This window comes from Populus euphratica, unplaced genomic scaffold (assembly GCF_000495115.2).
Source record: "Populus euphratica unplaced genomic scaffold, PopEup_1.0 scaffold518.1, whole genome shotgun sequence".
NCBI classification, from domain to species: domain Eukaryota; kingdom Viridiplantae; phylum Streptophyta; class Magnoliopsida; order Malpighiales; family Salicaceae; genus Populus; species Populus euphratica.
The window spans coordinates 140,689-153,409 of record NW_011500219.1 but is presented as its reverse complement, the minus strand read 5'-3'; the positions used below and the strand labels follow the sequence as shown (position 1 = coordinate 153,409).

At 28.9% G+C, this 12,721-nt stretch overlaps 1 protein-coding gene across 2 annotated transcripts; it reads right to left on the bottom strand.

Moving 5' to 3' along the window:
- Window positions 1-3,018: 3,018 nt before the first annotated feature.
- Window positions 3,019-6,823, bottom strand: LOC105112268 (aldehyde dehydrogenase family 3 member F1-like). Of its 2 annotated transcripts, none has more exons than XM_011007902.1 (10): window positions 6,503-6,823; window positions 5,887-5,952; window positions 5,550-5,646; window positions 5,224-5,430; window positions 4,859-4,983; window positions 4,639-4,743; window positions 4,362-4,534; window positions 3,967-4,057; window positions 3,664-3,813; window positions 3,019-3,582 (listed from the first exon to the last, which is right to left on the bottom strand). In XM_011007902.1, the coding sequence occupies exons 1-10, from the start codon at window positions 6,701-6,703 to the stop codon at window positions 3,340-3,342; spliced, it is 1,458 nt and encodes a 485-aa protein (XP_011006204.1). In that variant the 5' UTR covers window positions 6,704-6,823; the 3' UTR covers window positions 3,019-3,339. The 2 variants fall into 2 exon arrangements, with proteins under 2 accessions (XP_011006204.1, XP_011006203.1); XM_011007901.1 differs by having other exon boundaries at window positions 5,887-5,955; window positions 6,506-6,822.
- Window positions 6,824-12,721: the final 5,898 nt, after the last annotated feature.

Genomic DNA, 12,721 nt, shown 5'->3' with positions numbered 1-12,721 from the left:
TTGGAATATAACAAGATTAAAAAAAGAAATGTTTGAGAAAAGCTTATAAGATGAATCTGGCATTCCACATTCTTACCCCTGTGATATCTTGTGCCTTCCATGCTGTCTGTTTAAATGAATTGGGAAGGGTGAGCCAAAACTGTAAGGTTCAGGCCTCAGGGCCCGTTAGGGCTTGCATGTGTAATGATAAATTTTAAATGTTCTACAGTTCCATCAAGCATATTCTTAATAGCGCTGTTACTGAGGATAGCAGACTCTGGTCAGCAAGTGCAGAATGATAATTTTCGAGTTAAATGATATATTTCCAAGAAGTGGAGAAAAGTCTTTAATTTTACGATAGCTTTCATGCCCGAGGAAAAAGATGGAAGGAGAAGGGGAAAGGATAAGAAAATGATGAGTGGTATCCATTACTGCCATTCCATACTGCGCATAGAAAACAGACAAATATCAAGAAACTAATTTTGGATTACTTTGTCATCATGATGTTAGAAAGTTAATACGCATTTACTCGGAGGGGGTCAAACATGATGTTGAAAACAACAGCCTATGTTTTTCTAGTTGTCTTATGGATACATAAGATGTACAAATGTATCTAATCACAGCTGGAAATGGTAAGAACGGACACTGTTACATGAGTTTTGACATTTTCAGACTGTAACTACTGTATCTGGATTCTGTCAAGCAAGAGAAGCTTGTGCTTATTTCAATTAATCCTTGGTTTCCTTAAATTGATTATACAAAGATGATGCGCAAGAAGTTCACGGAAAAAACCGAAAAAAATGAATATAGCTTGGATCTATTTCAACCAAGAAGGTATCAAAAGACAACTAGCTGAAAAAATTGCAGTGCTTTCTCTTTAAAAACGAAAAGGAAAGAAAACGATGCAAGATGATTTGACGGACTTTCAAGAGGATATCCCAACCAGGAAATGCTTCTGCGTTGCTTGTACAAATACATGAAACAGCCATTGCCAACTGCATATAGAAGCAGCTTTCAGCAACATCACACAAATGTGTCATGAACCATGCATCAAGATAGAGAGCATTTATATAAAACACAGTCGGAGCAACAGAAAGCTGCTGCTAGGAAACACAGGACATGGGTTACAGTTGATCAGATATGTTTTAGCAGTAACCATAATATATTGAAGTTTCCTCCCGCTACAGCTAAGTTTTCATAATGTCCACAGTTTGACTGTTCCTATTGTAATGTAGTTTTAAAAGATCCGAATATTAGCTTGTGAGACTTCCTAACTTGTCTAGGACACATTCATAGTGTGTTCAATACAGCATTTAGTTTCAAAATATACAGCATTTAGTGTGTTCAATACAGCATTTAGCTCGAAAATCTGGACAGGTATTAAAGTTGAAGGTGATGAAATTTTATATTGATCTTGATTTATGAAAATTACAATTTAATCCTTAACTTTTAAAAAATTATAATTTGATCCTAAAATATATTTTGAAATTCTTGGCAGTATTCTTAAGAGTTTAAGGATGATGAATCTCAGTTTGATAATTAATTAGTATAATTTTTAGTTTAGTCCCCTTATTTTAGATATTTACAGTTTAGTCATGAAACTTTAAAAATTTATAATTTGGTCCTTGGAACGTAAATTGAGATTCCGGATAATTTTGAGGATGGATAATGGATGAAATTTCAATATGATTATGTATTTCTAATTATGTTTTGATCTTTAATTTCTAAAAATTATTATTTTAGTCCCTAAACCTAGTTTTCTTTTATGCATTGGAGTCTTTTATTTGTGTTGTTTTTTTATGTATTTTGTATATTCATTGTAGGTCCTTCAAATGATCCTCAATAGAATTTTTAGGTCTTTTATCTAATATTCCTTAATTTTACTTCTATATTTTTCAACTGAGTGAGATAATTTTTAATATGTAATATAAATAAATATGTATATTGATTATATGATGAGTGCAACTAGTTAATTTCTTGATTATTTATATATGTTGTTTTATTTTTTGACTACTCATTTATTCTTGAATTTACACTCACATTCTGTTGAACTAAATTCTATTTAATAAGATATACATTACTTTGATAATTATACAAATATCTATTATGTCTTGATATAAGACTTGTAAATAACTCTATGCTATTAAAGAGTAGTTATTATATGTACACATAATAATTTGTATACTTAGCTGGTGAGAGAGACACTTATCTATGACAATTGATCCTCTTACAGTAGTTACATTCAAGTGTACATCTGATCTCTAATATATATTACACTACTTTATAATAATATACTTGCTATGTATATGTATCTAAAATTGTATATTAAATATTATTTTCTCACTGAATTGGTTGATTTCACCTCTCATTTTTAATATTATTTCAGATTCTTAGTTTTTGTTAGCACTTGAATTTTGTTGAATGTTCTTACTTTTTCAGTTTTGGTTAGTATATTTTACTCAATTATTTATTTTTTAATGTTTTTTTTAGCTTTGATTCAATTTCGTAAATGCTCCACTATTACTTTATTTTAATTAAGTTTAAATTTTGATAATATAATGCGTATTACAGATTATTATTTTTGTTTTAATTACTGATTAGAAGTTTTAACTATTATTTGGTTTTATAATATAATAGTTTAGAAGATTTTAAAATGTTGTTTATTTTTAAATAATTTATTTTTTTATATGTTTTTTAAATATGTATGTTATGAGATTCAATAAAGATGAGGTGTTGTTACAAGACCACTCTTGCATTGCTATTTATGAATTCAAAATTCGGGTCACGACAAGGAGGGTCTAGTGTTCATGGGATTGAGAAATGGCTGAAAATGAAGAAGGAGATGTGAGGATAGAAATTTCATGGAAAAAAAAATGAAGATAACACTGGAATTAATATATAGACCAAAATTTTAAGAGGTCGAGGAAGCAGGCATGTAGTACTTGTCAACACTAGAATTAAATGGACTGCCTGTCTGGGCTCTAGAGAATAGGTACTTAGGATGTGGCAATGAATGGACTAGCTGCTCAGTTCTGTGAGTTATTTTTCAACCAAAAGAGATGGAATTTGTAACACAATTTCTCAGCATCTAAAACAATCTCCAGCATCATCTTGGATTTTATAGGAGTTGGGTCATTATTACAAATGGCTAGATTTGTGAACAAGATACAAAGAAAATTTGCACCAATCGAACAAAAGAGTCTTTTAATTGGATACAATCCACGTTACGAGACTTAATATAATTGGAAAGGTTCATTGACTCTATTCCGGAGTCATTGTTGCTGATTTTGGCTGTGCAGATTCATCCAGGGAGACTCAATATTGAGGCAAGAGAACTGCTACATGCCATCGGAGTCCTGTCTATCTTCGCCTCTTTAAGCCAAGAATGACCAGAAGCATTCCAAGATAGTCAGAATAGTAAGTCGCTTCCAAAAGCAACAGCTTGTAATCATTCCATGGAGGAAATCTGAACCAAAAATCAGTTAGGAAGCTTCTTTTTGTCACTGCCTTGTAGTGGCTAAACGTGTCGAATGAGAATTTCCCATGATACTTGCCAAGCCCACTTTCTCCAATCCCTCCAAATGGTAAGCCTTCAGCTGCATACTGCATTTGCATTTAAGAGTCAAGAAATTAAAAAAAGAATGAAACCAGAATAATAGACTGGTACTGGATGAATCGAAGTACCTGAATAACCGCATCGTTGAATACCAAGCTTCCTGATGATGTTTCAGATGAAATTCTTCTCCTGAATTTTTCATTGTTGCTGAAGGCATAAATTGCAAGTGGCTTAGGCTTTGAGTTGATAAAAGCAATACTGTCCTCAACCTTGTCCAGCTGTAGAAGCAAAACTGAATTAATCATTATAAACCATGATTAAATATGAAAATAATTGGAGGTTAATACTCTAGTTTTCTTGATTATTGTGGGATGGAGTTCTTGAAGGATACAAGTATAGAGATAAAAGGAGATGATTGGTATGTAGCTCACTGTGATTACGGGAAGCAAAGGACCAAATATCTCTTCTGTCATTATTGCTGCATCAAGTGGAGGGTCTACCAGGATTGTTGGCTCAACGAACCTGCATGGAGGTTACCACAAACATGTTATCAATACCTAGCAGCAATACTTGTATTGTATGAAGGACTATATGGCCAGATAACTTGTCAGTTATATCAAATCAAGGTCAAGAAAATCAGATAAATTGCGTTTTGTAAAGAACAGTGAGTTATAATTCGTTGGCAAGAACAACTCATTTTGAACAGACCAAGACAATCTACGGCATAATTAAGTCTAATAGTGCATGTTTATAATGGAAAAGAGGGGCGGACAAAACTATATCATAGCATTTTAAATATATAGAAAGTATAAATAGCGCATCATACAGATTTCTTTCATCCATTGACCCTCCATAGACAACGGAATTTCGCACGGCTGAGTCGCTTAGAAGATTCTTCAATCTCAAGAAATGTTGTTCGTTGACTATTCTTGCAACAGTATTTGTCTCTCTTGGGGTTTCACCAAACATTTTCTTGATCAGAACTTTCATTAATTCCACCTGACAACACCATAGACACAAGTTCAAAACTGATCTCTTGTAGAGAAGACGGTACAAGAAAAGCTCAAGTTAGTTCAGAAACCTATATTTCCCTACAAGCTCACCAAGGTGGAAGCAAATCTTTTTTCCACCAAGATATAATCAATTGCTATACATGCTTGACCAGCACAGGCTCCAAATTTTGACACTAAAATTCTGTTCACAGTCACCTTGCAACCAACAGAGATTGTATTTTAGCAGGAGTGTAAGTTCCTACTACATTAAATACTTACCGTGTTCATTATAACATGATGCATTTACATATTTTAGATTAAAAAAACCAACCTGTTTATCCCATGAAGATGATAAAGAATCCACAACAGCAGGGCATTTACCTCCCAATTCTAGAGCAACAGGTGTGAGATGATTCACAGCTGCTGACATAATTATTCGTCCTACTCGTGCACTTCCTGGGATAGATTTATAGGAAAAAGATGGGGAAGAAGCATGAAAATGAAAATCAGAAAGTTAATGAAACATAACCATGTAGGTAATATTAGTCCATTTTAATAGAAACGAAAAGCTGGACATGGGTTTTCTTATGGTATACAAACAAACATGGCATTTTATGCAGACATTCACATTCACTCTACATGAATGCTCATTCATATGCTTATATATAGGTGTTTGTGTTATAACTGTATGTACACCTGTAAAAAAGATCTTGTCCCATTTCTGCTGTAGGAGACGTTCACCCACAGCTTGTCCTCCTTGGATAACCTTGACAGCTGAATTGTCTAGGTAAGTTGGCAAAGCATTTGCTAGAAGAGAAGCACTTGCAGGAGCTAATTCCGAAGGTTTTAAAACCATCGTGTTACCTGCAGCTATTGCTCCTATCAGCGGTTCCAAGGATAGTCCTGCATATTTGTGATAACACATCGATCATTGAGCATAGCAATCTTAGACAATATCCAAGGACATAATAGACCTGTTTTTTTTTTTAATCTTCTTCTCAGTTACGTCAAAAATAGCTTACCAAAAGGTAAATTCCATGATGAAATAATTAGGACAAAACCAAGAGGTTCAGGTACCAATTCTGCAGATGATAACAGGGCAACTCTTGGCAACGTGGCCTGTCGTCAATTATGAAAGAACATTGTATATAGTTAGTAACTTTACCCGCAGAAACATGAATCTATAGGCAAAGACACAGAAGATGGTACTGTTGAATGTTGAGCCTTTGATATTTGACAACGTCAAATATTACTTTTAATGAAGGTCAACTTGTAAACACACCACATGAAATCATTCCTTGAGAGTACCGATAGCAATTTACAAGAGATCATCTGTTGCCGAAAGAGAGCAAAGCTTACCTTCTTGCCTGACATCCATTCTTTTAATCCGTGCAGTGCAAAATTGATGGATTTTGTCGATAACCCCACCTGCAAAAACAATCCACGTCTTTTTGGATTTCCAAATCACAAATTTTATTTTCTTTTTTCCTGAACGAAGAACATCTCTTGTGACAAGAAATATTCCAACATTTGACGTTCGGGGAACCCTTATTGTTAAGAAAACAATCCACGTCTTTTTGGATTTCCATATCACAAATCTTATTTTCCTTTTTCCTGAACCAAAAACATCTTCGATGAGAAGAAATATCCCTACATTTACATTCGTGGAACCCTTATTTTTAAGAAAATGATTCCGTGTATCAAATAACAAATGGTGAACCGCGAGTTCTAGACATGATAAATAATTGGTCAACCATAAGAAAATAATTTAACTGTCATGTAAGAAATTTGTGTATGTATATTTGTAGCATTACTACCTTTAAATCTGGAAAGCCACCTGATAAAATCTAACGAAGCAAAGATCGAATAACAGGAGGGCGGTCTTTAGCATGCATTTAACAATAAAAAGGAAACTTGTATGAAATTTTCAGTTCACTGATGAAAAAAAAATATCGCAGCATATTAAGAAACAACATGCCTCGTCTCTGTATGCCTCAACATGATGCTTCCCTAAATCTTCCTTTAAAGCCTTGAAGATCTCATTCTCTTTTTCCTTAATAAACGAGAGCAATCCTTTCAGCTGGGATTGCCTCCATGCTACATCTTTGGTCTTTCCACTCCTAAAATACTGTCTCATGGCCTCTAAATCACTCTCCAAATCCTTCACACCCTCCATATTGCTCTAATTGACAAGAACACTCTACTTACTCGACCTTCGATGCTGGAATTGTGTGTATATTTAATTGCTTCTTCTTTTGGCTCTATGACGTAAAGCTGCTAGCTTTAACTTGCCATAGGTACAATATGATAGGGGCACATCCATTAATGTTGTCAGACTAACATGGAGATTAGTGGGACCAAGGTTGTAAAAAAAAAAAAATTGATTTCATGTGATTTTACAAGTAACAATATAAAAATATGTTAAATTAAATCAGATTAAAAATTTAAAAATCAGAAAAATCAGTTAAACCCAGTTAAATTCGTGTAAAATCAGTCCGACTTGTTAAAATTACTCAAACCGGACTGATTCCATGTGAAAAATTAAAACAACTGCTGTCATGTAAAATCCCCCTTTCCCTTTCCCAAATCCGCCCGACTCTCCACCCTTCCCCTTTCCCCAAATCGCCAGTCCCTTTCCCCAAATCGCCGATCAGATTGATTGATTGATTTAACGGCATTGATTCTACGTGCAGCTATTTTCGAAAAACATGGTTTTAGAGGAGAATTACCGGTTGAACATGGATAGCAGGCTATTTTTTGTCGATGTTCCGTGGTGATTGATTATTTTCATTGATTGTGGGATGCAGCTGTTGAATTGTTATTGGCTGATTGATCGATAACCATGCCAAGGTTGTTGAGACAGTACATGTTGCTTCAACTTATACTTTAATTTTTTTATAATTTAAATTTATTTTATATTATTCATGTCGCATTGAAAATATATTTTTAACAATTTGAGCGTGACAGCTCGTTTCCATCATGGTGGTGCCACTGTAGGGATACGGGCCCGCCATCAATGGGACAAGTCGTTTCCAATTGTAGTGATACGGGCACGTCCATTAATGCTGTAAGACTAACGTGGAGATCAGTGGAGCAATCCAATTGTAGGACCATCAGAATTGATAGGCACGTTGATCTGTTGCAAACTACAGCAAAACTGTACGTAGTAACTTGAGTCAGGCTGTGACGGTTAACATCTATATGATATATATGTGCACATTTATCGATGCTTGAAATAAATGTATATATGGCATGCAATATACATGCCTGGATAAGTTCTTCTCCTATGTCTGCGTATTTTTTTTTTTTTAATTAATATGAGTATTCAGACTAGTTTGCGCGTACCACGACTAATCTCATGGGCCCTGAAGTTAACGACCATGTAAACCTCCAGTAGCCATCATATGAGCAACTAAGGACTCGAACCTAAGACCACAGAGGGAGCAGACCCCTTGATCCCAAGTCCTTACCACTTGGCCACCACCTAGATGGTTTATGTCTGCGTATATTGATAACACCAGTCATTGGCCCCGCTGCGCAGTTCGTAAATCCAATTTTTTTTAATGTAAAAAAAAAAATAAGAGTGTCAATAATTTTTTAATAATATAATTAAAATATGATATTGGTAATGAACAAAAACATAGTTTAAATTTAAAAAAATACAAGATAATAATTTTTTTAAAAAAATATTAAAACAATAATGAATTAAATAAATTTTGATACCTTGACAACCCGAGTCATAAACTCTATTAGCTTTAATAATATTTTTTATAAATTTTTTTATTTAATTATATAATAAAAATAAATACTTACAAAATTAAGAACCAATCTAAAAATATACACTTATATGATTAAGTGATTACTTCATAGAAATCAAATAAAAATAAATGATACAATCTATTCCACAACCTATTCAATATTTAAAAATGAAATAAAAACAAAACAATTAAAAGACCCAAAACAAAAAAAAAATCTATTGGTTGATAAATTCATCGAACTTGCAAATCAGGTACCTAAAACTACCAAGTCAAACCAGTAAATCGAGTTATGAAATCTACTAAAATTATAAAAAAAAATTCTAAAATGTTTTTAGATCTCTTAAAATTAAATCTAAAAGTTGATATTTGAGTCAATTTTGATATTTTTTTAGATTTTGATTTTATTTTCTAGTGTAAATTGTTTTCCTAGCCAATAAAAAACATGATAAAGTTTTTTAGAAAACAAACTTGATTAAATTAATATTTTACCTTTTAGGATTCTTTGTGTGTTGTCTTGAAATTAAATATAAAAGTTGATATTTGAGTAAGTTTTGATTATTTTTTTTAGATTATGATTTTATTTTCTAGTATAAATTATTTTTCTAACCTATAAAAAAAACATGATCAATTTTTTTAAAAAGAAAACTTAATTAAATTAATATTAAGCTTTGTAAAATTTTTTTGGCATTGTCAAATTATTAGATCTCTTGAAATTAAATCTAAAGCTTGATATTTGAATCAATTTTGATATTGTTTTAGATTCTGATTTTATTTTCTAGTATAAATCGTTTTTCTAAACAATAAAAAAAAAACATGACAAGGTTTTTTAGAAACCAAACTTGATTAAATTAATATTGCAGCTTTTAGAATTCTTTGTACATTGTCAAATTATTAGATCTCCTGAAATTAAATCTAAAAGTTGATATGGAGTCAATTTTCATTAGTTTTTTTAGATTCTGATTTTATTTTCTAGTATAAATTGTTTTTTTAGTCTTCAAAAAAAAACATGATAAAGTTTTTTAGAAAGCAAACTTGATTAAATTGATATTTTTGCTTTTAGAATTCTTTGTGAGTTGTCAAATTATTAGATCTCTGGAAATTAAATGTAAAAGTTAATGTTTGACTCAATTTTGATATTTTTCTTAGATTCTAATTTTATTTCCTAGTATAAATCGTTCTTCTAACCTGTATAAAAAAAACATGATATAGTTTATTAGAAAGAAAAATTGATTAAATTAATATTTTAGATTTTAAAATTCTTTGTGTGTTGCTAAATTATTAGATCTCTTCAAATTAAATGTAAAACTTGATATTTGAGTCAATTTTAATTTTTTTTTAGATTCTAATTTTATTTTTTAGTATAAATATTTTTCCTAACCTATAAAAAAACAAGAGAAAGTTTTTTAAAAAGAAAACTTGATTAAATTAATATTTCAGCTTTTAGAATTCTTCATGTGTTGTCAAAATATTAGATCTCTTGAAATTAAATCTAAAAGTTGATATTTGTGTAACTTTTAATATTTTATTTAGATTTTGATTGTATTTTATAGTATAAATTCTTTTTGTATCCTATAAAAAAACATTATAAAGTTTTTTTATAAAGAAAACTTAATTAAATTTTTAGAATTCTTTGCGTGTTGTCAAATTATTAGATCTCGTGAAGTTAAATCTAAAAATTGATATTTGAACAATTTTGATATTTTTATTAGAGTTTGATTTTATTTTCTAGTATAAATAGCTTTTGTAGCCTATAAAAAAAACTTGATAAAGTTTATTAGAACGAAAACTTGATTAAATTAATATTTAAGCTTTTACAACTTTATGCATGTTGTCAAATTATCAGATCTCTTGAAATTAAATGTAAAAGTTGATATTTGAGCCAATTTTGATATTTTTCTAAGATTCTATGAGTCAATTTATTCTGATTTTATTTTTTAGTATAAATCATTTTTCTAACTAATAAAAAAACATGATAAAATGTTTTAGAAAGCAAACTTAATTAAATTTTTAGAATTCTTTGCGTGTTGTCAAATTATTAGATTTCTTGAAATTAAATCTAAAAGTTGATATTTGAGTCAATTTTGATTTTTTTTTTTAGATTATGATTTTGTTTTCTAGTATAAATTATTTTCCTAACCTATATATAAAAAAAAAACATGATCAATTTTTTTTAAAAACAAACTTAATTAAATTAATATTAAGCTTTTAAAATTCTTTGCGTGTTGTCAAATTATTAGATCTCTTGAAATTAAATCTAAAAATTGATATTTAAGTTAGTTTTGATATATTTTCTTAGATTCTGATTTTATTATCTATTGTAAATCGTTTTCATACCCTATGAAAAAAACATTTTAAAGTTTTTTAGAAAGAAAACTTAATTAAATTAAAATTTCAGCTTTTAGAATTCTTTATGTGTTCTTAAATTATTAGATCTCTTGAAATTAAATCTAAAAGTTGGTATTTGAGTCAATTTCGATATTTCTCTTAGATGTGATTTTAATTTCTAGTATAAATTGTTTTCCTAACCTATAAAAAAAAGCATGATAAAGTTTTTTAAAAAGCAAACTTGATTAAATTAATATTTCAGCTTTTAGAATTCTTTGTGTGTTGTTAAATTATATTTGGTCTATTTTATTTTATTTTTTTAGATTCTGATTTTATTGTCTAGTATCAATCGTTTTCCTAACCTATAAAAAAAAACTGATAAAGCATTTTAGAAAAAACACTTGATTAAATTAATATTTCAACTTTTAGAATTCTCTAGGTGTTGTCAAATTATTAGATCTCTTGAAATTAAATTTAAAATTGATAATTGAGTCAATTTTAATATTTTTGTCAAATTTTGATTTTCTTTTCTAATATAAATCATTTTTGTAGCCTATAAAAAAACATGATAAAGTTTTTAGAAAGCAAACTTGATTAAATTAATATTTCAGCTTTTAGAATTCTTTGTATGTTGTTAAATTAATGGATCATTTGAAATTCAATGTAAAGTTGATGTTTGAGCCAATTTTTTTTTAAATTATGATTTTATTTTCTAGTATAAATGATTTTCCTAACTTATAAAAAAAAACATGATAAAGTTTATTAGAAAGAAAACTTGATTAAATTAACATTTTATCTTGTAGAATTCATTTTGTGTTGTTGAATTAATAGATCTCTTCAAATTAAATCTAAAAGTTGATATTTGAGTTAATCTTGATATTTTATTTTTAGGTTCTGATTTTATTTTCTAGTATAAATCATTTTCCTAGCTTATACGAAAAACATGATAAAGTTTTTTAGAACCAACATTGATTAAATTAATATTTAAGCTTTTAGAATTCTTTATGTGTTGTAAAATTATTAAATCTCTTGGAATTAAATGTAAAAGTTGATATTTGAGCTATTTTTTATATTTTTTAGTTAGATTGTGGTTTTATTTTCTAGTATAAATTATTTTCCTAACTAATAAAAAAAACATGATATTTTTTCTAGAAAGCAAACTTGATTAAGCTTTTAAATTTTTTTGCCTGTTGTCAAATTATTACATGTCTTGAAATTAAATCTAAAAGTTATTATTTGAGTTAATTTTAATTTGTTTTAGATTTTAATTTTATTCTCTAGTATAAATCATTTTCCTAACCTATAAAAAAAACATGATAAAGTTTTTTAGAAATAAAACATGATTAAATTTATATTTAAGGTTTTAGAATGCTTTGTTTGTTGTTAAATTATTAGATCACTAAAAATTACATGTAAAAGTTGATATTTGAGTCAATTTTAGTTGATTTTCAAGATTCTCATATTATTTTCGAGTATAAATCTTTTTCCCAACCTATAAAAAAAACATGATAAAGTTTTTTTTATAAAGAAAACTTGATTAAATAAATATTTCAGCTTTTAGAATTTTTTATGTGTCGTCAAATTATTAGATCTCTTGAAATTAATTCTAAAAGTTGATTTTTGAGTCAATTTTAATATTTTACTTGGATTTTAATTTTATTTTCAGTATAAATTGTTTTTGTCCCCTGTAAAAAACCATGAAAAAGTTTTAGAAAGTAAGTTTGATTAAATTAATATTTTAGCTTTTAGAATTCTTTGTGTATTTTTAAATTATTAGATCTTTTGAAATTAAATGTAAAAGTTGATATTGGAGTCAATATATATATATATATATATATATATATTAAATTCTGACTTTGTTTTCTAGTATGAATCTTTCCTAACCTATAAAAAAAAACATGATAAAGAAAACTTGATTAAAATAATATTTTAGCTTTTAGAATTCTTTATATGCTGTCAAATTATTAAATTTCTTGAAATTAAATGTAAAAGTTGATATTTGAGACAATTTTGATATTCTTTTATATTCTGATTTTATTTTCTAGTATAAATCATTTTCCTAACCTATAAAAAACATCTGATAAAGTTTTTTAGAAAGAAAATTTGATTAA